Source organism: Erythrolamprus reginae, chromosome 1 (assembly GCF_031021105.1).
Source record: "Erythrolamprus reginae isolate rEryReg1 chromosome 1, rEryReg1.hap1, whole genome shotgun sequence".
Classification (NCBI taxonomy): Eukaryota; Metazoa; Chordata; class Lepidosauria; order Squamata; family Dipsadidae; genus Erythrolamprus; species Erythrolamprus reginae.
In genome coordinates this window covers 119,383,954-119,411,802 of record NC_091950.1, presented here as the reverse complement: position 1 = coordinate 119,411,802, position 27,849 = coordinate 119,383,954, and the positions used below count along the sequence as shown (strand labels likewise).

Below are 27,849 nucleotides of genomic sequence, written 5' to 3'. Positions count from 1 at the left end.
TTTATTCTTTTTATTTACACTTATATGCCACCCATCTCACCAAAGGCAACTCTTTATTTTAAACTATACTTTGAACTTTGGTTTGTGGAATAAATAACAAGGGCTAGGTTCATATATAGAGAAGTGCTTCCCAAATGTTTGTAAATTAGATTTAAAAAATGGGGGGGGGGGGGGTAAACTACATAAAAACCACACAGAAAAATCAGTCACAATAGGGACATTTAAATAAGAACTTTCTAATCAGTGGTGAGCTGTTGCTGGAACAACTAATTGTGCGGAACTCTGCAGCTCTGGAGTGCGAATGCGGGATCGAGCGCAATTTTGCTTTCTGCATCTGTGCAGTAGCAAAATCTCACACAAGGACGTGTGTGTGGGTGCATGTGCGGAAGCAAAAAAACCCTTTGGCAAAACATCCCCACAAGTGCTTCCCTATGCGAGATTTTGCTACTCGTATAGGTGCGGGAAGCAAAATTACGCTCGATCCAGCACTCTCACTCCAGAGCCATGAAGCTGTGCACAATTAGCCGTTCTGGCAGTAGCCCACCAGTGTTTCTAATAAATGATTTTGGTTAATGAAGGAAAACATTTGGGAAGCAAAGGCTTTGAGCACTTGGAGCATAAATCATACTTAATGTGGCTTGGTTCACATTATCTCACTAATGTGATTGGTTTGATTTGAGTTTAGAAGAGCATGTGAATCCTCCCAATCACCCCCTTCTTTCCTCTTTATATCATTTCCTACCTGCTGGGATCTCTCTTGGATCCTGCTGTTAGTCTCCTGTTATTCTTGATGATTATCTCCTGACTAACCTCATCAATACATCTGTGTTGGGATGATCACAGTGTAGATCTTGCAACCTCTGTTCATCTCCTGCTGATATTCAGTTAGATTTTGTGAATATCACTTGGTGATGTCAACTTCTCACATCACAATTGGCATAACAGATGGAATAGATCTTTTCTCCAGGGTCATCTTGTTGATTATATTATTCAGATTGTTCTTATTTTATTATTTTATTTTATTTATTTATTTATTTATTTATTTATTTTGTCCAATACACAGTTTATTTATTTATTTATTTATTATTTGGATTTGTATGCCGCCCCTCTCCGAAGACTCGGGGCGGCTCACAACAAGTGAAAAACAATCCAATACAATCCAATTAATTAAAATATTAGGGGTTTAGTGGGTATATATCTATATACACATAGTAAAATACATGATGAAGGTTATAGAGGAGATGCTCATAGTAAAATATATCTAAGAAATAATAGAAAAGAAGATATAGTAATAAAACATATCAGTGAAAGAATAGAAGAAGAGATATAGGAATAGAAGAAAGGTATAGGAGATATAGGAGAGCAATAGGACAGGGGACGGAAGGCACTCTAGTGCACTTGTACTCGCCCCTTACTGACCTCTTAGGAATCTGGATAGGTCAACTGTAGATAATTAATCTAAGGGTAAAGTGTTGGGGGTTTGGGGATGACACTATGGAGTCTGGTAATGAGTTCCACGCTTCGACAACTCGGTTACTGAAGTCATATTTTTTACAGTCAAGTTTGGAGCGGTTAATAATTAAGTTTAAATCTGTTGTGTGCTCTTGTGTTGTTGTGGTTGAAGCTGAAGTAGTCGCCGACAGGCAGGACGTTGCAGCATATGATCTTGTGGGCAATACTTAGATCTTGTTTAAGGCATCTTAGTTCTAAACTTTCTAGGCCCAGGATTGAAAGTCTAGTCTCATAGGGTATTCTATTTCGAGTGGTGGAGTGAAGGGCTCTTCTGGTGAAGTATCTTTGCACATTTTCAAGGGTGTTAATGTCTGAGATGCGATATGGGTACCAAACAGATGAGCTGTATTCGAGGATGGGTCTGGCAAAAGTTTTGTAAGCTCTGGTAAATAGTGTGAGATTGCCAGAGCAGAAGCTACGTAGGATTAGGTTTACAACTCTTGAAGCCTTCTTGGCTATATTGTTGCAGTGGGCTTTGGCACTTAAATCTTTTGTTATTAGTATACCAAGATCTTTAACCGAGTGGGGATTATCTGTGATAATTTGATTATTCAGTTCGTATTTGGAGTTCAGATTCTTCTTCCCAATGTGTAGGACAGAGCATTTGCTAGTTGAGATTTGGAGTTGCCATGTGTTAGACCACTCAGAAAAAGCGTCAAGGTCTTTTGGGAGAGTAGTTGTGTTATCGGTGGTGTTGAAGAGTTTTACATTGTCGGCGAAGAGGACACAACATTTCTTATCACAACATTTCTGTACCTGACTCCCACAAATTATTTTTGTTGTTGTTTTCTTTCAAATCATCCATTGTTAGTTGGTATTGCCTATACCTAAAAAAACCCATATCATGCAGTACTCATATTGTGCTTTGATCATCAACATTTGTTCTCTCTGGCTCTCTTTCCTCATACTTTTGTTTCTATTATTTTCTTCTGCCAGCATTCTTCTTTTTTCTCACTGCTTAAATCTTTTGGACCCCTTGGATAGAAAACCTTCTGTAAAACCTCTCAGTACTTGCTCAAAATTTAACAATGAATTGAAAATTTCAAAGTAACAGATTTTTTTAAAAAAAAAATGAAATGCATTTGAATCATTATATTAACAACATGAACATTAGAGTTAAATTATTTTATTTATATATTATTTATTTATTTATTTATTTATTTTAAAAAATCCACTTTTATTACTTTTATAAGTAGTTCTAGACAGGGAACGATACTACAATACTCCTTTTTCCACCTATTTTTCCCCACAATACCAATCCTTTGAGATGAGTTGGCCTGAAAGTGACTGGGCCAATATCAACCAATCAGCTTTCATGCCTAAGGTGGAACTCGAACTCATAGACATCATATGGTCCACAGTATGCCACTGTAAGGCTCACTGCTTGAAAGGGTTACCATTAAATGATCAACAGAAGGTATGTGGAGGCAAAAATATTCTTCAAACATAGATAATGCTGAAGTGCATAGCTGGCAGATCAGGAAAACTCAAGCTGCTTGGTAATTTTGGAAGAGAAAGAAACAGAAAAAAAATAGATTGTGGCATTTTCCCATAATCCAAAGGGGAATAAATATATTGGTCAGTAATGAAGGTAGACTTGGAGTCTCTTTAAAAGAGCAGAATATAGAAAGACCAAATCAGTCCTTAGTAAGGTCACTGTATGTTGTCGTCAAATCCTACATTTCTGCAGTAAAGGTCATGTTATAATTTACACTGTTTTTATAAGTTTTTTGTATCATTTCTATCATTCCCAGAGGGTAAACAACCTGTAACCTTATGGGCCTTGGAGCTTTTCTCCATTCCTCTGGTGAGGGACCCAGTGATTCCCATAGCTGTATGGCAATAAAAGAGACTTCTATCTCCAATTGCTTTGTTTTTTATTTTTTCAATTGGCTTCTCTATGGAGTGTCAAAAAAGAGTAAAAATCTATGTAGTTTGTTTTCACATACAGAAAATATGTTCAATTGAACATTTTATAAAGATTCTTCCCTCCCCACAGATATTCCGTGGGATTTTTGATTTTCATTTTATTCAAAAGCTTGTGAACTACAACAGCCTGCAGAAGTATTTTGAGCTTTTTAAATATATATTACTGTTTTCTCTAAGGCAGTGAGTATATGTACAAGGGGATTTTATCAAGAGCGTTTTAGAATAAAAGAGATCAGAGATGTAGCACTATATAACCTTGCCTAAGAGGAATCTTTACAACAATCTATGAATAAAAACCAACAGCACAATGGTAAGAAATATTAACGGAAACAATAATGGTTCATTTTTCAGTGTTGCTCTTTGAAAGACTGAATAAATGTTAATGTTAGAAGTAAAAATGATTTATCTCTTATAAGCTAAGATATCAATGTTAAGTGAGCCTATTAATCCTTTGGATCAGTGATGATACATGTTTTAAACATTGAAATCCAAGTCTCATATTTGCATTGTTCTGGTATTTGCAAATAGAAAGTGCTAACAGATCAGCTTGTATGGGTGATTGGCCATTACTTTATCAAAATCCATTATTTCCTTCAATTAGAGAATATGGAATTAATTGATTTTACCGCATTGTTGTTGTGATTGCTTCTTTGGATTTATATTTAGTGGCTACTGATATAGCCCTACTGCAAATAAAAAGAAGCTGAGTAAAGAAATAACTAGTTGGCTTGTGAGGCAGAGTAGAACAGAAATAAGACTAACTTAAGGGGAGAATAACTGCATTTATTCTCTGTGTAATTTAAGAAATGAAGTTGTATGTTGTGCCTGCACTAAAAGGCATATTAAAGAACCGTTCAAGTAGTTTTTTGCCAAAAACTGGCACTTATTTTCGAGTTTTAGCAAAACCATCCCCATAGTCAATTTTTGGCTTGCTTGACAATTATGGTGTTCACTTTACAACCCCCACATTTATTTTAACAACCACCACAAAAATGTTGCAACAATTGATTGTAATGGGTATTATAATTGTATGTTGAAGATTACCTGAAATGAGAAGGATCTTCTTAGAAGAGCCACACAGACAATCAGAAAGCCAATTCAATACAGTTTTGGCCTTTGTCGTCCATTTAGATGCTTGCTGGAACAGGGAATAATTCTTTTACCCTGAAAATATTGGGATGCTTTGCAAGTCTAATGCAGATTTGTTTTCACAACAAAGCTGTTGGTTGAGGTTTCTTTCTGTAATGGTAAAAATACATAGCATAGGAAGTCTTTTTAGAAATATTTTACTATAGGTATCTTACTATCTCTTATTTTAGCTGTTGTTTAATTGAATCAGGAGAAAGCTAGAGTTTGTCGGATATTCTGTTTAAAAAAAATTCTTAGGATAATCTGATAACTAATTGATTCTATTGTCTTGAATTAATTGTTTATTTCACTATATATCAATAAAACTGGCTCGTATTGTCGTATTCCCTCATCCTGTTTTAGAAGATAAGTTCAATTCATTATTTGGAATTTGATTAAAATCTCTCCCTTTAATCAAATTTCTAAATCCTGCAGCAATCTTTGCATAAATTCTGGTTGATTGGTTTTAGGTTAAAAATGAATGATGAAATATTGCTGTACATGATCACCTATTGCAATCCATGATGAGCTTTCATAGAGCTCCTGGGATAGTGATGACTATATAGGAAACAAAATAAAACCAAAATTGTTATTTCCTTATATATTCCTTATCTTATAAAGAAAACTATTCCGGCTATAATCCAGGAAGGCTCTCTGAAATAACTTTAGGGTGATATTTATTGTTGGAATAATCATTAAAATACCATTGGGGAAAATGTTGGAACAACCTTCTTACATTACACTTTGATTTAGGCTTTCTTGGTGTAAATAATGGAATTGGTTAATTTAGGCCACAGTGATAATGAATCTTACATTTCTATTTTAATAGCAATAGCATTTAGACTTGTATATGGTTTCATAGTGCTTTTACAGCCCTCTCTTAGTGGGTTACAGAATCAGCATATTGCCCCCAACAATCTTTTTGGCCCCTTTTTATCCACATCAGAAGGATGGAAGGCTAAGTCAACCTTGAGCTGATGGTGAGATCTGAACTGCTGAACTACAGGTAGCAGTTAGCTGAAGTAGCCTGCAGTGCTGCACTCTAACCACTGCACCATCCCAGCTCTTCCTCTGTAGTGTGTTCTGAAACAAACACAATAGATAATGTTGTTTATAACTATAATTTTTAAAAAGCTTGTAATGTTTACAGCTTTCTACTCCTATTGGGTTTGGTATTCTTTAAAAACAAAACAATGCCATTTCTTAATTGTGTGTTAGTAAGTAAAACAAATGCATCCCTATATAACAATGATTAGACTTGCTTCCTTTGAATTTCTGAATGGGCTATATAGGTTTTTATCCTAGTATTATTTCACAAGAGCCACTTTTCTGCATTCTTCAAATATAAGAATGTTTAGTAAGAAGCCGCCATCTCAAGGCTATATGGGTTACTTTAGACTATGCATTCATGAAAATACATTGTCAACCTCTTTCTACTTTCTGTGCTCCCTAGTGCGACAATTTAACCTTCTTTTAAACAATGGCTACAACAGTAAAACAGCTTAGGATGTCACATTGAAAATAGCGAACACCTTGGTGGGCAAATTTCTCTTTAGAAATAGATGTTATTTTATCTGGAATATTTGAGATTGAAAGAACTGTGACTGAATGACATACATTCACAATCTTTTCAAACCCAGATGTTTTTGCACTGGAAACTTAGTTGTAAAGGGTTTGTAACTAGAGTTTTTCTATTAAGAAACACTATTCATGCTTTAGCCACCCAAGGCACACCATGTTATCTCATTGGAAAATGTTAAATTCATAGCTTATGTGTCAAAAGTAAGAACGAGTGGAGTCCTTCTGTGCCTCGACAATTTTGAACAAAAGCAAAACTAGGTTTCGCACAGAAAGGATGGGGGGAAAGGAAGATGTTTGGTTGGGCTTTATTTCCCAGTTCCTCATCATCACTTTAAATAATCCTTGAGCTCTTATTGAACATCAATTTGGAAGGAAAATAGCAAGGAGTAATTTAGCTGGTATGCTCCCTTTTTCAAATTTCCCAGATTATATCTGATGGTTAGCATATGCAGATCTTCCAAGCCAAGGGGATCAAAGTGGCAGTCTGCGGGCCAGATGCATCATGCACAGGCCCCACCAACTCTAGCTCCACAAGGGGGGAAACATTGTGAAATGTCACGTGTCAGCAATGTGACGCCGTGAGTTTGACACCTGTGTTCTAGGCTCTTTTCAACCATGTCAATGAAACACGTGAACAGTTGCCTCCAAGTTCTGTTTATTGTTCATTAGAAACATGTCATAAGTAAAAGAATATAGACATTCAGTGGAGTATAGAATTTGCAGTAATGTAAGAAGAAAATAATCATCCATGTAATATCAAAATAAAACATTTATGTTCTAAAAATATTGTCAGATGAGGCCATACCATCTGTCGCTTTAAAAACATATTGGAATTTCCCCCCCTGCTTTTTACAGTAGCATCTGGTATTTCAGAAAGATTTGCAAACAACTGTAGTAGCGTTACAACTGTCTTCAACTTAAATTGCACTGCCTTCTGTAACAAATCCTTTTAGTTTCTGAATTATGTTTTTCTATACTGATTTTTCCAGGACTTAATAACAGAAGTAATGGTGTGTGTGAATTCCTCTGGTCAGAAATCTGCTTTGGAATCTACTAACTTACATGTCATCGTATCAGGGATGGGTTTTACTTACCTTTCCTACCAGTTCAATTGTGTAAGAAGTGTGCATTTTGCATGCGCACACTCACTTCGTGGGCGTCATGTTGCACAAATGACCCTCTGTGCCTGTTCAGAAGCCTGTGCGCATGTGCAGAGAGTCCTTTGCCTGCCTCTTTCAAGGAGTGGTGACCAGAGAAACGATTTAGGAGCATGTCCAGCCAGCCATCGCTGCAGGTTTGGCGAGTGGGGGCAAATTTCCACCACCGGTACGGTTGAACCAATCCGAACTGGCAGCAACCCACCATTGCATAGCACGGCAGTTCTTTTCTGATGTTTTGTTACTATGCTGCTGGTTACTTAAACCCAGATGGGACAGTTTTACTTACTTACATTGATAAAGAAAGTTTATGGGCAACTATTGCTATTGTGTGGCTAAGAAATCTAAACGAAAAACTATGCCAAAATAGCAGAATCAAAGTGTGCTTGTATCTTTCTTTATCAAAAGGCACACATAAAAATGGTTAAAATGTATCTGTACCAGTCTAAGGTTACTTCTGAATTATCTTTGCGGTTTTACAATTAATCAAGTTTTAAAGCATGTAGAGCAGGGGTCCCCAAACTTTTTACACAGGGGGCCAGTTCACTGACCCTCAGACTGTTGGAGGGCCGGACTATTAAAAAAACCTATGAACAAATCCCTATGCACACTGCACATACATTATTTAAAGTAAAAAACAAAATGGGAACAAATACAATATTTAATATTTATTCTTCCTCTTTCTCTCTCTCTCCCTTTCTCTCTGTCCTTCTGTCTTTCTAGTTCTCTCTCTTTCTCTCTGTCCTCTCTCTCTCTTTCTTTCTCTCTCTTCTCTCTTTCTCTCACTCACTCTCTTTATATCTCCCTCTCTCTCTCTCCCTCTCTCTGTCTCCTTTCTCTCTCTCTCCCTTTCTATCTCTCCTCTTCCTTTCTCTCTCCCTCTCTATCTTTCCCTCTTTCTCTCCCCCTCTCTCTTTCTTTCTCTCTCTCTTCTCTTTCTCTCACTCACTCTCTTTCTCTCTCACTCTTTCTACCTTTCTTTCTCTTTCTCTCTCTCCCTTTCTCTGTCCCTCTTTCTTTCTCTCTGTCCCTCTCTTTCTTTTTCTCTGTCCCTCTCTTTCCTTCTCTCTGTCCCTCTCTTTCTTTTTCTCTGTCCCTCTCTTTCTTTCTCTCTGTCCCTCTCTATCTTTCTCTCTGTCCCTCTTTCTTTCTCTCTGTCCCTCTCTTTCTCCACTAGCACTGCTACGGAGAGTCCAACATGGGTTATACTTCAGCTTTGCTGGAAGGGACTGAGTTAAAAATTAGCATAAATAATTGGTCCAACCCCCCTTGCTGCCCTTACCGGGTCAGTCTAAAAAACTCAGTCATAGTGAAGGGACACATGAGTTTTTTCTCCTGACTCAGTGTAGTCAATTGAATTAGTTAATAAATATTTACTGCTTTTCTGTTTTGAACCTGTTTTAATTCTTTCTTTTCTTTCCTCTTTCCTCTATTCCAGATGCAGTGGTTGCTGACATACCTCAAGAGGAAACAGTGATTAAGATCGGGCCCCTGCTCTGCGGAGTATTGCCTGCCACGCTGATCCCAGGTCGGAGCCTCTTCCCCGAGGGGTACTGCTCCTAGGACCGGGAGTCGCCAGAGGAGGGGGTCCCCGGCCTGAGGGCCATACCCCGCTCAGAGCGACCGCCGAGGCGAGCTGGAGACTAGAAGACCTCCCAGCCTTCAAGATTGCCGCCTGATTCGGAGGAAGGAAATTGAACGCGGAGGAGCAAGCGACCCGATTACAGGGTGCGCGGAGAGCGGTATCCGCAAAAAAGCCGATCATGGCATAGAAATGCCTCGGCCAGAGCCAGCATGGTGATTCACACAGGGCGCCGCCATATTGGCCCTCCTCCTCCTTCAGGCAACTTCCGCCCGCCTTTTTTCCCTGAGGTGTGATTGACACCGAGTGTCAGGAATAACCAGGATTTCCTGTTTGAATCACAGGAAGGGGCAGGAATAAGCGGCGACGGCCATTTTTTTTGGTGAAAATTGCCTGACTCACGTTGCCTCCTCTTTCTTTCTATCGGTAAATAAAGATAATTTCTAAAACGATGGCTGAGGTTCCACAGCAAGGAACAACAGAGCCACTGGCCGCCAAACCGAAGGAGAAGTCCCATTCCTCCAAAAGTAAATCAAAGGTACACAGTCTTCCTCTGCCCTCAGAGAGGCAGAGAAAAGGATCAAGGCCCTGGAGGAACAGTTAGAGGCCCAGAGGCAGGCTCCAGGACCTCGGCCTAATACTCCAGCAGGTCCAGCTCAGACCCCGGCAGCGAGTATTAGCGCTACCCCCCCGAGACTCCCGGAGGGGATGGGGGCGGCTACTGACAAGGATTGGTCACCGGATAGGTTTGGGGGCCCAATGCAGGTGACTGAAACAGCCAGGCCCGAGTTTGCCATACCTTCTACCTCATGGCACATGGCCCCACAGCCATTACCATCGGCTACCTTTACCCCGACAGCAGCGGGACTACGTTCATCCCCTGACACATGGCAACGCATGCCCCCAGCCCTGCAGGACATGATTGCTTCGGCATATTCGCATGGCATAGTAGCAGGAGTTCAACAATATACCTCAACTGCTGTCCCTCCTACTTCTCCTCAACCTCCTCAACCTTCTCCCTCTGTTCATAGGAACATATGGGCAGCCCCAGCGCCTGAATCCCCGGCACATGATTCCTTTCAAGAAGAGGCCGGGTTTAGGGGTCAGGGTTCTGACCCAGATGATGGGCTATCTGAGGATGAGACGGCACCCCCAGAACCACCAACTTATGCAGGCCTTTTCAGGCCGTCTATCTTTAGGGTGCTGCTCAACAAAGCAAGACTGGCAGTCGCTTTGGGGACAACAGACAAAACCGCTGACTCACCAACGGTCCCTCTACCGGCCAGCAGGGTACTTTCAGAACCGCAGAAAGATGCAGATGTCATACCTGCTCCCAAGCTGTTTTTGGACAACATTAAAAGACCGTGGCAGCACCCAGCAGTAGCCTTAGGCCCAACGGTTTCAGAACGCAAATTTTATGCGTTTGACCAAGATCTGGAAAATTTGCTGGAGTTCCCATCTATCGATCCACCCATAGCGGCCCTGGTGTCCAATGCCCTGGTCCCCTCTGATTTGGCAGACGGTCTGAAACCAGAGGATCGAAGGGCAGAAGGCCTAAGCAAAAAATCCCACCAAATGTCAACATGGGCCTTGAAGGCAGCTTCTGCGGCCTCCTTTTTTAACAGGGCCTCGGTGGTGTGGCTCCAAGAGATGCTCGCGAAACTGGGACCGGAGGAGGGCCGCCTCAGACAAGATCTGAACAAACTTTTGGCGGCAGCAGAATTTTCGGCAGATGCCACTCTATCCGCAGCTCGCTTCTCCTCAAGGGCCTTGGCAGCCAACCAATCATCGCGCAGGCTACTTTGGCTCCGCTCATGGCAGGCGGACGCGAAATCTAAGTGGCGCCTGGCCTCAGCACCATTTGACGGAGCCAAGCTGTTCGGAGAATCACTCGACAAGGTCCTCGTAGAGGATAAAGACAAGAAGAAAATCATGCCTAAAACTTTCAGACGGCAGGATAGGCGCACCACACCTTACTACAGGCGCCAGCCCTTTCGGGCGGAACCTTCCCCCAACTCACCCCAGGTCGGAAGGTCCTACACACAGGGGTCGTTCACCCAGCCCGCATACAGGGGTAACTTCGGTGATCGGAACAAGCAGTTCCAACAATCCAGAAGACCATTCAGGGGCTCTAACAGGGGAGGCTACCGCCGAAATAAGTGACTCCACAACTTCCTTCCCCATCGGAGGACGGCTACAACACTTCACCGCCTCCTGGGAAGCTATATCTACCGACAATTGGGCAATAAATACAATAGCCAAAGGCCTCACAATAGATTTTATCCACAAACCTCCTACCAGGTTCTTACAGTGCCCAGTAATTCACAACATCCACAAGCGCAACCTCCTGCACCACGAGATTTACCATCTATTGGAAATTGGGGCCATAGAGGCGGTTCCTCCTCACCAGGAAGGACAGGGCTACTACTCGATTGTCTTTATAGTACCCAAGGCCTCAGGAGGTTGTCGTCTCATTCTCAACCTCAAACAGCTGAACCTTTACGTGAGATACCACAGGTTCAAGATGCACTCCTTGAGGTCAATACTAGCAGCTATCCGCCGTCAGGACTGGCTAACTTCAATAGACCTCAAGGAGGCATATCTACATGTCCCTGTTCATCAGAAACACAGGAGATACCTCCGCTTCTGCTTCGAAAACAGACATTTTCAGTACAAGGCCATGCCATTCGGCCTATCCTCAGCTCCCAGAACATTCACAAAGTTACTGGACATCCTCACCGCCAACCTCAGGACCCGTCCTTTACGCCTCATGGCGTATTTAGACGACATAATTATACTATCCAGCAGCCGCCACAAAGCTCAGCTCGATGTGGAGGAGACCATCCGGACCTTGGAGACTCTAGGGTTCTCGGTCAACTATCAGAAAAGCCATCTTGTACCAACCAGGTACTTACCTCACCTGGGCACCCACATAGATACTACGTCAGGCAAGGTTTTCCTGTCACCAGAACGCCAGCTCAAGGTACACACGTTAGTAACAGAATTGCAACACAAGAGAACTGTGTCACTGGCTTTTCTATCCCAGTTGCTGGGAGTCTTCATATCTTGCATAGACATTGTACCATGGGCCAGACTACACGCCAGGCCTCTTCAGTGGTTTCTCCTTCCCTTTCAAAGGGCCAAAACAAGTCACTCTTCCAAACAAGTGTCAATACCATCAGAGGTGCGCCGGAATCTTCCATGGTGGAAATCATCAGCCCTTCTACAGGGATCAACCTTTCTCCCTCAAAGGGAGATAACCATCACAACAGACGCAAGCCTCCTGGGCTGGGGCGCCCATTCCAATGCAGGAGTAGCCCAGGGCAGGTGGAGCCCGGAGGAGCTCGCATCTCCCAACATCAACTTCCTAGAGCTACGAGCGGTACGTCTGGCTCTACTACAGTTTGCCCAGCAAGTGAGGAAGCAACACGTGCTTATCCTCACGGACAACGTGGCAACGAGGGCCCATATCAACCATCAAGGAGGCACGAGATCGGGCCGCCTCATGCTCGAAGCTCAGACCCTATTCAGATGGGCAGAACAACACTTGGCCTCCCTGAGAGCAGAGCACATATCGGGCATATCCAACATCCAAGCAGATTGGCTCAGTCGGACGACCATCGACCCGACGGAGTGGAGTCTGGAGACCGACCTGTTTCAGGAGATCACTCACAGGTACGGGACACCGGAGGTGGACCTTTTCGCTACACACCTGAACAATCAGCTGCCCAGATTCTTTTCCCGCTTCCCGACACCAGGGGCGGAGCAGGTCAATGCGTTGAATTGCCCTTGGCCGGAGGGCCTACTCTACGCCTTCCCCCCGGTGTGTCTACTCCCCAGAGTAATCAACAAAATCTTCCGGGAGCAGGCGGAGGTGCTACTAGTAGCCCCATATTGGCCCAGACGTCCATGGTTCGCGGATCTGATGGAACTATCCATTACCCCACCATGGAGAATCCCACGCCACAAGGTGGTCCTGACACAGGGGTCAGTATACCACCCCGAGCCCCACTGGTGGAGTCTTGCCGTGTGGCGCTTGAAGGGGAGAGACTACGGAGAGACCTAGTACCGGAAACGGTGATCTCCACCATTCAGGCCGCACGCAGGCCATCTACCACCAGGATCTATCAAGCAACCTGGAAAGCGTATTGCAACTTCTGTACAACTCAGGGCCGTGATCCGCAGTCACCCTCGGTGATACAAATTCTTGAATTCCTGCAAGCAGGCCTGGACAAGGGGCTGGCACCCAATACCCTACGACGTCACGTGGCGGCTATCGCTACCATCCTAAAACTAGACTTTGTTCACCCAATCTCCAGACACCCTTGGATTCGAGACTTCATCAGGGGTGCAGCGAACATCAGGCCTCCACCGGTACATCGCTTCCCAACCTGGGATTTACCTCTGGTGCTACAGGCACTCACAGGCCTTCCCTTCGAGCCCTTACGTGACATTCCTTTGAGACTACTTTCTCTTAAAACTGCATTCCTCACAGCAATAACATCAGCAAGGAGGGTCTCGGAGCTGTCTGCCCTGTCGGTTAGACCGGATTTATGTATCTTCCACACAGACAGGGTGACCTTGCGTTTAGATCCGGCCTTTCTTCCCAAAGTAAACACGGTTTTTCACAGGTCACAGGACATCATCCTACCGGATTTTTGCACCCAGGGCTCACATCCTCTAGAATTACGATGGCACAAACTGGATGTTCGTCGAGCCATAAAAATTTACATACGAAGGACAAGTGCCTTCCGCAAATCGGAGGCATTATTCGTTTCTTATTTCCCGGCTTCCATGGGGAATAAAGTGTCCTCAAAGACCATTAGCTGTTGGATCCGCTCCTGTATTATCATGGCATATAAATCCGCCTCCAAACCAGTACCAGGGGGCATCACGGCGCACTCAACAAGGAGCGCAGCTACATCAGCAGCTTGGGCGACTCAGGCGCCGATCGAGGACATCTGCCGAGCAGCAACCTGGGCTGCGCCCAACACCTTCATTAGACACTACCGGTTAGATAAGTTTGCTTCTGCGGAAGCAGCATTTGGACGCAGGGTACTGCAGCGAGTGTGCTCAGAGACTGCGCCCCTGGTCCAGACTTTTCCCCCCCCCCTAAAGATGGAGCTTGGGTATATCCCATGTTGGACTCTCCGTAGCAGTGCTAGTGGAGAAGAACCGTTGCACTTACCTGAACGGTCTTCTCGCTGCACTGCGAGGAGAGTCCAAACCCACCCGGCTAATTTCTCTTTGGCCCAGGGTCTCAGTTTTCCATAGACTTCCATTTTTTAAAGTTTAACAGTTCATTGTGTTAATAAAAGTTATTGGTTTACGGTCACTATGACTTCGTTTTATTATAAGACTGACCCGGTAAGGGCAGCAAGGGGGGTTGGACCAATTATTTATGCTAATTTTTAACTCAGTCCCTTCCAGCAAAGCTGAAGTATAACCCATGTTGGACTCTCCTCGTAGTGCAGCGAGAAGACCGTTCAGGTAAGTGCAACGGTTCTTCTTACTCTCTGTCCCTCTTTCTTTCTCTCTGTCCCTTTCTTTCTCTCTGTCCCTCTCTTTCTTTCTCTCTGTCCCTCTTTCTTTCTCTCTGTCCCTCTTTCTTACTCTCTGTCCCTCTCTTTCTTACTCTCTGTCCCTCTTTCTTTCTCTCTGTCCCTCTCTTTCTTTCTCTCTCTTATCTCTGTGTGGGGGGGAGGCGGCTGCTTGAAAACCCCTGACCTCCATCGCCTCCCCCCCACGGCACAAGGCGAGCACACCTCGCCGCTGACACAGGCGGCGGGGACTGCCCTGTCCCCCTGCCCCCCTGCGCAAAACTACGCAGCCCCAGATCGCTCACTTCTCCAGCCAGCAAATCCGACTGCCCGGCTTTGCTGGCTGATGCAGGAAAGGAAAGCGTCACATTTAAAAAGCACGCCACTTTCTGGGACTGCGGTGCCGTGGTGGCCTTCAAGCGCGGCCCTTCGTGGCGCCCCACCACCCGTTCCTGCAGGAAGAGATCGGGCACTTTACCGGGAGGTGGAGGCGGCTGGGTGCCGGGGAGGGCGAAGGAGTGGACGCGCCTCTCAGCTGCAGAGCGGAACGGGGGTGGAGATCAGCGGCGGAGTCTGGCGTTGGGGGCCTGGGGCCATGCGGGACCGCTCATCCAGGCTTGCCGGTCCACGCGCGCCTGGATGAGCGGTCCCGCATGGCCCCAGCGCCGGACTCCGCCGCTGATCTCCACCCCCGTTCCGCTCTGCAGCTGAGAGGCGCGTCCACTCCTTCGCCCTCCCCGGCACCCAGCCATCTCCACCTCCCGGTAAAGTGCCCGATCTCTTCCTGCAGGAACGGGTTGTGGGGCGCCGCGAAGGGCCGCGCTTGAGGGCCACCATGGTGCCGCAGTCCCAGAAAGTGGCGTGCTTTTTAAATGTGACGCTTTCCTTTCCTGCATCAGCCAGCAAAGCTGGGCAGTCGGCTTTGCTGGCTGGAGAAGCGAGCGATCTGGGGCTGCGTTGTTTTGCACAGGGGGGACAGGGGGACAGGGCAGTCCCCGCCGCCTGTGTCAGCGGCGAGGTGTGCTCGCCTTGTGCCGTGGGGGGGAGGCGATGGAGGTCAGGGGTTTTCAAGCTGCCTCCTCCCCCCCCCACACAAACTTAGCCATGGTGCACTTAGCTGTGACTTTCAGTGGACAGTTTTTCAATTGCCAATCGCCTTTTCATGAATTTCGCGTCCACTCACCGCGGAGGAGGAGGGGAGGAGGAGGTGGAGAGGCAAGGGGGCGGGGAGGAAAGCGGGCCTGCAATTGGCCAATTTCTTTCTCGCCTTTAGGGAGAGGAACTGTTGCTGCTCTGCCATAGGGCAGCAACAGTTTCTCTCCCTAAAGGCGACAAAGGAAGGGGCCAATTGCAGTCCCGCTTTCCTCCCCGCCCCCTTGCCTCTCCACCTTCTCGCTGAGCAACAGACCGCGGTGAGTTGACAGGAGATTCGGGAGCTTATTTTATCGACCAGTAAAATCTCGTGAGCTTGCCACGGGCCGGTTAAAAGACCTCGTTGGGCCGCATCCGGCCCGCGGGCCGTAGTTTGGGGACCGCTGATGTAGAGCAATGATGGCGAACATTTTTTTCTTCGGGTGCCAAAAGAGCATGCATGTGCACTATCGCACATACACAAGTGCCCACAGCCATAATTCAATGCCTAAGGAGGGCAAAAACTGCTTCCCCTGCCCCCTGGAGGCCTGAAATGGCCTGTTTCCCAACTTCTGGTGGGCCCAGTAGGCTCGTATTTCGCCCTCCCCAGGCTCCAAAGGCTTCCCTGAAACCAAGAGGAGGGTAAAATCATCCTCCCCCATCCCCCTGGAGGCTCTCTGGAAGCCAAAAATACCCCCCCAGAGCCTCAGTGCAAGACAAAAATCAGCTGGCCGGCACACGTTGCTGAGCTAGGGTAGCAGCTCGCATGCCAGCAGATATGGCTCCATGTGCCACCTGTGAGACTTGCTAAGTGATGGTGACCATGTGCGGAATATTCACTACCCATCTACCACTAGTAATTACTATAAATCCATTCAGGTATCTTCCGCAGGTATCAGAAGATTGATAGGACCAAAGACCACCTTCTCATTAATTAATTGATTAATTGATTAATTTACATATGTGTGAGGGGAGCGAGGGAGAGATCAAGAATTGTGGAGTTCTCAACCAATGTAAATTATATGGTTTAACATGGTTTGTAAATCAAAAACCTTGTTTTTGATAGAAGAAATGGAGCAGGAATCTAAATTCAATAAATAATAAGATTTCTCCCACCGGCTGAAAACATTCTCAAATAATATGTGAATCAATCTCTTCGTTCTTTGAAACACTGTGTAAATATTTTTGTTAGCCTCTATCTTATCCATGAGGGATTCTATATAAGCCAAAACAAAAATATTAAACTAAATTCCTAGTGGGTTTTTTAGAACTGGGTTAGTTGAACATTCAATAGTCTGAAATTCTACAAGTGTGCTTAATGTAGCATCTTAATCCAGAATTCTAAAGAGACTATAGAAAAAAGCCTGAGAAGTAATTCAGCCAGCATCCCTATGGATATTTCAATATAAGTGTTTGGAAACAAGTTATATAAAGCTTAAATTTGGAACTGAGTTATTTTTACTGAAAAGGTACATCATGGTATATATTATAAGCTTTTTACATATATTATTTTGAAATGAGTTTTTAAAAGCTCAGTAAGCTTGTTGCTTCTGCAGTTGTCCTATATTTGCGCAGACGCTGTATGGTAATTACTTGGAGCTACAGAATAGGATGATAATTACTGTAATTCTTGTGTAACTGATCGGTATGCAAGTTAAGCCTGTCCTTTCAAAAGCTTTTGCTCATACGCATTCATTCATTCATGCATTTGTTCATTCGTGCATTAGCTTCTCCCATTCATTTCTTTACTCTTCTGACCTATATACTTCGTCCTTTCAAAAAGAAGTACCTTTTCTTTAGCTCTCTAATCTGGAAGATATAAAAGTTTTCTACTTGTGCTTGGCTATACTGTGATTTTGGCTATTAGGAAAGGAATTTTTTTGTTGTTGTTCTTGGAGGGGGAAATTCAAATGGTAAAAAAAAGGGAAACTAGTTAATAATTGTTTAGGTTGAATTTTGATGTCATAAAATGCTATAGATATACATTAATAAATTGGTTTTATTCATTGTTTACACTTTATACTGCATGGGTCAGAACAGAGATGAGAAAATGTCAACAGACCCATCACATCCTGAATGTAAACTGCTTCAATTCCTCTCCTCTGAATGCCATTATAGAGCATTGCATGCCAAAACATCTAGACACAAAGACAGTTTTTCCCCTTGTGCCATCACTTTCCTAAACAATTACCACAGCACTGTTTTATGTCTAAAGATATTTACCCATGTAAATCTTTTATACTACCTTCTCCATTGGTATCTTATGATGATATACTTAATTGTATGTACACTGAATGCTTATGCACAGGAAACAAGTTCCTTGTATGTCCAATCACACTTTGGCCAATAAAGCATTCTGTTCTGTTTATTAAATGAAGGTTATTTAATAGTAAAGTTTTCTAAAGGTTATCTAGCTCAGATTGATTTCTATTACATTCCATATGTAATACTCAGTAAAAGGCTATCAAAATTTTTACTACCACACTGTGGGCATGGCTTATGTAGGATGCCCTGTATTTTCTTTCAACATCTTTCAGTGCAAATTGGGTGCTCTGGGGTGGAGCTCCAATTTCACTACCCCACTGCGTTTCCCCTATCCGGGCAGTAGCGCCCCCCCCCCCTGGTAATACTATACTGGCTATTAGGAACAAAGCTCTTTTATGTACATTTAACTTTTACACATATATTATAAATATAAATATATTTTCCTTTTGTATTTTCCCATTGTAGTATAACAAACACCTCTTTGTGCACATTGGACATGCCAACCACTCTTATAGCGATCCATTGCTGGAGTCAGTGGACATTCGTCAGATTTATGACAAATTCCCTGAAAAGAAGGGAGGCTTGAAGGAACTGTTTGGAAAAGGACCCCAGAATGCCTTTTTCCTAGTAAAATTTTGGGTGAGTAAGATATTAAGCAAATATTGCCTGTGTTTTATGCATGTGCATCTTTAGTTTTGTGTTTTCTGAATGTTAAATAAACTTGCCTGGTAGATGGAAGCACTTTTTTCTCTCTCAAGGAATAATTCAGTTTTACCCAGAGACATGATAACAATAGATTCCAAAGGACATAGAAGGCACTTCACTTGGATTGGCTACTTGTGATGTGTTAAGGGCTCTAGCTGAAGTGGTTTCTAAAAGAACAGACATATGGAAGACAAGTCCACTACTATAGTCATGACTGGAAGAAATGTCTGTTCCTAAGAAGCAATAATAGAAAAGGAGTTGTTCTCTTTGGGCTCTGTTTGGGAACCTTTTGGAGGAATCTGGGTGGCTTGAATGAAATATTAGTCTAGAAGGATTTCTGCTATAATAAAGAGACGGTATTGTATAGTATTAGGGTATTAAGGTCTTTAATTAGGAGGGAGGGTTTCACATTTATTATTCCCCATGATGCTCACTGCATTACTTTGGAAAAACCACTATTTCATAGTGCAGCCTTCATCTAAAATTATTGTGATTGGGAAGAAAAATGGAGGAAGAGTTGATAGAGATGTCACATTAACTTCCTAAAATAATGTATTAAAATAATCCAATGATTATATTATTTGTTACTGTCAAGTCTTACCAAATTATCTAGTGCGACAGATCATCCATTGGATTTAACACATTTTAAACTTTTGACCCAAAACATATATTTCCAGATGTTTTAAATATATACCAGAGTGTTACCAAGATAACCTAGGATGCAAATCAGTTAAACAGTATTTTAGTTTGGCATCCTATTCGAAAACTGAAAGGGCACCTATTATTTTTTGTCTTTGTTTCAGAATTGCAGTATGAGAAATTTTCAGTATCATAATCCCAACAGGTCCTGGAAATACATGGACAATTTGCAACTATTTCTAGTATGTTATTTGACAAAATATTTTTAGAAGAATATGCTCTATATACCAACAATATATATGCAAATCCAGTTTAATGCAATCACATTAGATGAATGGAGTAGGCAGTCAACTTCCGAGCAGTCCCCAATTTGGAAGAATTCATCATTGGAAACATCATTCTCCCAGCAGATAAGATCTATAACTTTAGAGTTTTACTCCCTTTTCCAGACCATTTTCCTAGCCACCTTTGAATTTTACTTCTCCTACAGCCTTGTTCCTAAGAATTTTTGTCTCTCCCCCACCCCATATGAATTGTAATTTACTAAACTGGACTATCTATGAAATGTATTTCTTTATTTTTATTTATTTTTATTTAGTTAGTTTGTCAAACAATTATAGGGTGATAGTTTGTACATATAAAACATTAGATATGTAATGATAAAAAGTAGACAATAGGACAGGGATAGTAGGCACAGTGGTGCGCTTATGCACGCCCCTTACAGACCTCTTAGAAAGGGGGAGAGGTCAATTGTAGATAGTCTAAGGTTAAACGTTTTGGGGTTAGGAGTAGAAACCACCGAATCAGGTAGTGCATTTCAGGCGTTGATTACTCTGTTGCTGAAGTCGTATTTTTTGCAGTCAAGTTTGGAGCGGTTGACATTTAGTTTAAATCGATTTCGTGCTTGTGTGTTGTTGTGGTTGAAGGTGAAATAGTCGTTAACAGGTAAGACATTTTGGTATATGATTTTATGAACTATGATTAAGTCGGAATGGAGATGACGTAGTTGTAAGTTGTCTAAACCAAGAATTTCAAGTCTGGCGGAGTAAGGTATTTTGTTGTGAGAAGAGGAATGAAGGACTCTTCCTGTGAAATATTTCTGGACTCTCTCAATTGTTTTAATATCAGATATGCAATGTGGGCTCCATACAGGCGAGCTGTATTCTAGGGTTGGTCTGACAAATGTTTGGTGAGCTCTTGTTAGCAGTTCAAAATTACCAGAGAAGAAGCTGCGAAGGATTAGGTTAACAACTCATAAAGCCTTTTTGGCAATGTTGTTGCAGTGGGCTCTAGGACTTAGGTCAATGGATATGAGTACTCCAAGGTCTTTGACAGATTGAGAGTTATCAATAAGTTAAATTCCTCCAAGTTTATATTTAATATTCTGATTCTTTTTACCAATGTGTAAGACAGAGCATTTAGTGGTGGAGATTTGAAGTTGCCAGGTTTTAGACCATTCTGCTACATGGTCAAGGTCTTTTTGAAGGGTAGCAGCATTGTCGGTAGTATTAAATAGTTTGACATCATCTGCAAAGAGAACACAATTGCAAGTGATGCAATCGCAAAGATAATTTATGTATAGTATGAATAGTGTGGGTCCTAAAACACTACCTTGAGGGACACCACTGTTAACAGGAGCAGGAAGAGAAGTGGCACTTCCTATTTTGGCCACTTGTTATCTGTTAGATAGGAATGCTGTTAACCAATTGTGTAGTAGTCCAGAGATGCCATAGGATTTAAGTTTCAGAAGAAGTTTGTCATGGACAACTGAGTCAAAGGCTTTGCAAAAGTTGATATAGATCACATCAATTGGATTACCTTGGTCAAATTGAGTGGTCCAAATGTTTTTACAGTGTAAGAGTTGTAGATTACAGGATAATTTTTTTCTGAAACCAAATTGTTTATTGGGAAGTAGGTTATTAGCTTCAAGGTGGAGTGTAATGGATTGGTTTATGATTGATTCCATAACTTTGCAGGTGACACAACACAAAGAAACAGGTCTGTAATTTTCAACGTTGCTTGGATCACGTTTTTTGAAGATAGGGATGACTGTGGCAAGTGACCATAGTGTGGGTAGGGAGCTAGTACTGAAAGATTTATTAAAAATTATGCTCAGAGGTTCAACCAAGGTGGAGGAGAGCTTTTTTAAGAAGTATGCATATAGTCCATCTGGTCCAATAGATAAAGATAGTTTTAGGTTGTGTAATGCCTTTCTAACATTATCTTCTGTAAAATCAATTTGTGTAAGATTATTGAGGTTATTTGTGGTGTGATTAGGAAATGTTGGGCATGAGCCATTGTTGTGAACAAAGACTGATCTGAAGAAGGTGTTAAAGAGGTTGGCTTTGTCTGATTCATCATTATGGTCTATGTTGTTTGGTCCTTTAAGGGGTGGGATGGGTCTAGAGTCTTTGAGTTTATTGTTAACAAAGTTGTAGAAGGCAGGAGTAAATTTTGTCTGTAGAAGGTTTTCTTCTTGGATGATGTGATAATTGGTACATTCAGTCTATATTTGGTGACACAATTTTTTATAGCGGCTTTTAAAGTTGAAAACATGGCCTGCTTTATTTTTGCGCCAAATAATTCTTTTTTTGGTTTGGAGCTTTCTTACTTTTATGGGTAATTTGTTTTTCTTAGTAATATGCTTTGGTAATATGCTTGTAAGACATCTACTTCAGCTTTTCATTATATTTTAGAAATGTGAAAATATCTTTGGAAGATGAATGTCATATTAGAAAGTGTTAATAAAGTGCAGCTACATTTTAGGGAAGAGACACTGTAGCCAAGAGTTTAGAATTTAAAAAAGTAATTAAGCTAAGGAAAGTATTTGACACATCACATTGGCTGATCAAACCTTAGATTAACCTATTTTGCTAAGTACAGCCAGGCACACATTGGCATACCTACTATTCATGCATAATTAGGTAACCCTCAGAATATTGATAATGGAATAAAGCAGCGAATAATACAACTATTCAATTACTCAAGTAAGGATGGCTAGGAGGGAACAGTCCACAAGATTTGACAATTGGCATGGTGTAGGAGTGCATGCAGAAGTTTGGGTGTGGCATCCAACCTGATCCAACCTGGTGCCCTCTACACCAGAATGTCCATATACACTTCTAAAAGTATTATTATGATTTCCAGAATGTCCATGTACACTTCTAAAAGTCATCAAATTCCTTTTTCGGGTTTTTTCCCCCTTTTTCCCAGCAATGCAAATAGTATAACTATAATTGGCCAGACTGAAGTCAGAAATGTAACCAGTGCAAATTGTTGAAGAACCTCAATTTCTCATACTCATTTCTGGGGGCGAAAAATAATGTAGCTTCACTTTAACCAACAGAGTATTATTATTATTATTATTATTATTATTATTATTAATAATAATAATAATAATTAGATTTGTATGCCGCCCCTCTCCGAGGACATGGAGCGGCTCACAATATAACAAATCCAATACATTAAAACAACATCTAAAACCCATAACATTAAAACCATACAGCTCAGTCATACCATACACAAAACTATAATAGCCTAGGGGTAGCTCAGTTACCCCGTGCCTGGCGACAAAAGTGGGTTTTGAGTAAATTACAAAAGGCAAGGAGGGTGGGGGCAGTTCTGATCTCCGGGGGAATTGATTCCAGAGGGCTGGGGCCACCACAGAGAAGGCTCTTCCCCTGGGTCCCGCCAGATGACATTGTTTTGTTGACGGGACCCAGAGAAGGCAAACTCTCTGGGACTTTATTGGCCGCTGGGATTCATGCGGCAGAAGATGGTCCCAAAGGTATTCTGGCCCGATGACATGTAGGGCTTTATAGGTCATTACCAACACTTTGAATTGTGACCAGAAACTGATCGGCAACCACTTTTTTTGCACTACTCTATTTGCATGTGGGTGGACCCACCTGAAGATGGATAGATAAGCAGTGTCTCAATTCCTAAGAACTTCGGAAATATGTGTTTTTTTATGGTCTTAGGCGACCCCTGTGAAAGATGGAGAATCGCTGATCTATAGGATTTTCAGAGGAGTAACTATTTATTGCCACAATAAATGTCTGGAATAGAATAACAGAGTTAGAAGGGACTTTGGAGGTCTTCTAGTCCAACTCCCTGCTTAGTCAGGAAACCTAGACCATTTCAGACAAATGGTTATTCCAATCTCTGCTTTAAAACTTAAGAGTGTTTTTATGAAGCACATTCTCAAATAGGGTATTGTGGAAAACTTCAAAGGAAAGTTATTTGGTATGCATTATTTAGCCATCTTTTAAGCTTTGTCGAAGAATTCTTCTCTCAGTTCTGTGACCATTATTATTATTATTATTATTATTATTATTATTATTATTATTATTATTATTAATTAGATTTGTATGCCTCCCCTCTCCAAAGACTCGGAACGGACATTATACAAAATATCTAATGGGAATATTTAAAAATTGTTTTTTAAAAATAGCTTTTTTCCTGGCTAACCAAAAGAGGTCAAGCTAACAATATTTCCATTGCAGTAGAAGACCATATATGTAGTTCAGAATTTATCTATGGAATAATTGGTGCTCCCCGAGCTTCATTGTTTGCTTGCAGACATTTCATTACCCAACCAGGCAACATCATCAATGCTAAGAAGTGTGGGGTTTACTCCCTGTTTTTATGTAGCTTACCCTGCCGATGTTGATGGAGATGTTGCTTTAATTTGATTGGGTGCCAGTTATACCTTTTTATCAATATGTTGTAATAGTGTGTTTACTGTTACTCTGTTTCATTGTAATTCTATTTTGTCTTTATTATAGTTAGATATGAGACAAAATAATAATTGGCAGTATCTGCCATTGAGCACCACCCAGTAAGTACATTAGTAGTGGAAATGAGAGATTGGAATATTTTTAAAGAAAAAAAATATATGCTTTGAACTGAGCGAAGGAGAACAAGATGTAAACCTTGATCAGTTTTATATATTCACTAGCAACTGGCACAGATAGCTGTTCCATTCATGTTTACAAAGGAATGAACACCACTCAACACAATAGATCTCATTCCTGAGTAAATATACTCAGAATTATGCTATTACAGTGTTAAATTGCTGTGGCATTGCTTCAGAATAATGCAAACGTATGTGGCAGAGAATGCCTGTGAAACAGAGAGCTCCATGAAGAACTATTGATTAATATCAATAAGTATTTTAATGAATACCTACTTTTTAAGAATCTGCATTGCAAAGAAGTATTTTGGAAAATAACACAGGCTGTAATTAGCAGTTTTCTTTGCTTGTTTTTTTTCTTTTAAAGATGCTTTGAAGTCCAAAGCATTTTTGAAATTCAAATGTAGAACAGAGATAAAGGAATCTGCACAATAAAGGGGCATTAAATCATGTCCAAAAATCTCTTCCATTTTATAGATGTAAATATATGCCATAATTAGTGGCAAATAACACGAGTTGGATGGTTAACTTTATTCCTTTTTCTTATCATGTAAAATAGATGTGACCTGAAAAAATATAATGCTGTTTCTCTGTCGCCCATTGTTAACAATAATGAATTCAATATAGTTTGTGCTCAGAAAGAGCTCCGCCACATGGTCTCCTCCCACGTCCCTCATGTGTGTCTGCTGCCCTCTTTGGAGGCATGTCAATTCTTTGTCTCCATTCACAAAAAAGCCATTGTAATGTTTCCCCCTCCTAAGATGTCATTTTTATTGCATAACTGAGTAATGCTTGGCAAATCAACTGCCTTAGAGATATGGGGGTTAGAGGGATGCGGCTTGGTCATTTTGTCCCACTTTTGCAACCTCTTTGGAAGTGAAAGGAAAGCTCTGCTGCTCACCCAAGAGAAGATCCTGCCCAGGGACCTTCAGGACCTGAATACAAAATTCTTGATACAAGTGTGTTCATTCTGGTGAATGAATTAGAGAGCAGTTGGAAAGTGCAGTTGCTTGGCTTGGGTAGCAAAAAGCTGAGCCATGTAGCAGCCAACAGAGCCAAAGTTCCAGATGCTGCACTTGAAAAGAGAGAGAGAGGGAGGGAGTGGAAGAGAAAGAGAGAGGGAGAGAGAGAAGAAAACAAATCTCTGCCCTTTGATCATTGTTCACTGGAAGGGAGAGGAAGCCTAATGCACTCCTATGAATGACAACTCATTGCAGCTCATGCTAATGGTAGGAAGCCTCAATGCCATTTAGCAAATGACCGTCCATGTTCAATTTTAACCACTGCATATTTTGTCTGTTAATTATGCTGCTCCCTAAATCTAGGATTTCCCACCCAACCCTAAACCCACCTGTTCACGGCAAAAGAATTTCAGCCTCTTTTTGCAAATGCTGTTTTTTGGGGGGTGGAGGAAACTAAGCAAATTGTTAAAGTAGGTTGTCATAAAACACATGCAGGCAAATGCCTTCTTTTTCCAGATTTTAGTCTCTCCCCCCCCCCCTACTTAGAGCAGTCTTGTTTTCAGCCAGCTCTCTTTCAATGCCTACTGTGGGCCTTCAGCGGGAGCTGTTTGCACGCATCATGTCAAGTAGCTGATAGGCTTGGTATGTAAAATTTCCAGCACTCAGTACTGACAAGCTGCATTATATTGATGGATGACTACATTATATGTATCAACAGGCACAGAGAACAAGTGTCTGGGAAATGGCCAGCACTATTTTCCAGGATGTTGCTGAAGTATTTGCATTAAAAGGAAATCTAACACTGAAACACTCGTGTTGTGATTTTAGACTATAATTTGCTACTATTCTTGCCTTTAAAATATAGGCAAGAGACTCAATAAATTAGAATACAGTGCAAAAGTTCATTTATTTCAGTAATGCAACTTAAAAGGTAAAATGTAATATGTGAGAGAGACTCATTACATGCAAGGCAAGATAGTTCAAGTCATGATTTGTCATAATTGCGATGATGGTGGGGTACAGCTCATGAAAACCCCAAATCCTCCATCTCAGAAAATTAGAATATTACATGTGATCAATAAAACAAGGATTGTAAATAGAACAATACTGGACCTCTGAAAAGTATAAGCATGCATATACTTTTGTACTTCATTTGGGCCCCTTTTGCAGCAATTACTGCCTCAATGAGGCTTGGCATGGAAGTTATCAGCCTGTGGCACTGATGAGGTGTTATGGAAGACCAGGATGCTTCAGTAGCGGCCTTCAGCTCTTCTACATTGTTTGGTCTCATGTCTCTCATCTTTCTCTTGGCAATGCCCCATAGATTCTTTATGGAGTTCAAGTCAGGCGAGTTTGCTGGCCAATCAAGCACAATAATCCCATGGTTATTGAACCAGGTTTTGGTGCTTTTGGCAGTATGGGCAGGTGCCAAGTCCTGCTGGAAAATTGAAGTCAGCATCCCCATAAAGCTTGTCTGCAGAAGGAAGCATGAAGTGCTCCAAAATCTCCTGGTAGATGACAGCGTTAACCCTGGATTTAATGAAGCACAATGGACCAACACCAGCAGATTGACATGGTTCGCCAAATCAACACAGACTGTGGAAACTTCACACTGGACTTCAAGCATCTTGATGTGTGGGCCTCCATTCTTCCTCCATACCCTGGGTCCTTGCTTTCCAAAAGTTTGGAAAGTTTCCACAGTCTGTGTTGACTTGGGGAGCGAATTAACCGTAACTCTGATAATGGAAGGCATCTTTAACTCTCCCCTCTCAACAATTAACTGGAATCTTTGAAGATGAGCAAATCTACTACAAAGTGATGCCTGCAACTCCCCTGACTCTTAACTTTTCAAAGGATACTGTGATCAAAACTATTTCAGCAAAAACAACTGTTTGAGCAACACTATTCCAGCACAAATAGCTGTTTCGGAAAAAATACTGTGATCCAGCAAGATGAGTAATCATTTCCCATAATCTGTACTTTACCACCAATGATCCATGAGGAGGACCATTGCAATTTTAGTCTTATGCCTAATTCTGAATCCTAACTGTCTTCAATCTGGAAAATATTTTTCCCTGTCCCTTGTCTTTTTTCCAAAGGGGATGCATATATGGGATAGTAGTTGTCTAATACAGTATATGTAAATTCAAAAAATTACATCTTGAAGAATGGGCCTCCTGTTAATATTTCTAGAGCCTCATACATTATTTGGTTTTGCGATCTTTGCCTCAGTGGCAAAGGCGTCTAAGGCAGCTATCCCCAACCTTTGCAGCTTGGCAGTCCAGCAGGGGAAAGAGAGAAACTGGGCCATTCAAGAAGCAACTATGTCACTCACAGCCCTTACACAAATGGCAGGCTGGTACACACATTTGCAGTTCGAATTGCACAAGAGGCAGGCTGGCCTGTTGGCCCAACACTTGGGCAAGTTGAGTTGCATGTGTGGGCCTGCATGCGCACTCTGGCTAATCACTCACAAGGCCCAATTTCAAATAGGCCACAGCCTAGGAGTAGGCTACGGCCCAGGGTTTGGGGGTCCTTGCTCTAAGATACTCACGTTGGAATGTTGAAAACAGGAGAAGACGATGATAATTTACCTCACAAGAGTTGCTACTTAAGACAATGACTAAGACCAATAACATTCTAATGATTAAAAAAAGCAGATCTTGCCATTGTGACCAAAATGATTGCTCCTGATACAGAAATGATTCATACACCACAGAATAATTACATGTAATACAATGTTTTTTTTAAATCCGTAGGATGACTTTGCCTAACAAAATAATTGTCCTTATGTTCAGATCTA

General features: G+C 42.0%; 1 protein-coding gene across 10 annotated transcripts in view; it reads left to right on the top strand.

Annotated features, from left to right (window-relative positions):
• The window catches only part of TEAD1 (TEA domain transcription factor 1), a 281,398-nt gene that overhangs the window by 236,757 nt on the left and 16,792 nt on the right, over nt 1-27,849 (top strand). For all 10 annotated transcript variants that reach the window (XM_070762844.1, XM_070762862.1, XM_070762830.1 and 7 more), the window contains one exon: nt 18,291-18,464. In XM_070762844.1, the coding sequence (XP_070618945.1) occupies nt 18,291-18,464 (174 nt within the window). The remainder of the gene's footprint in view (nt 1-18,290; nt 18,465-27,849) is intronic.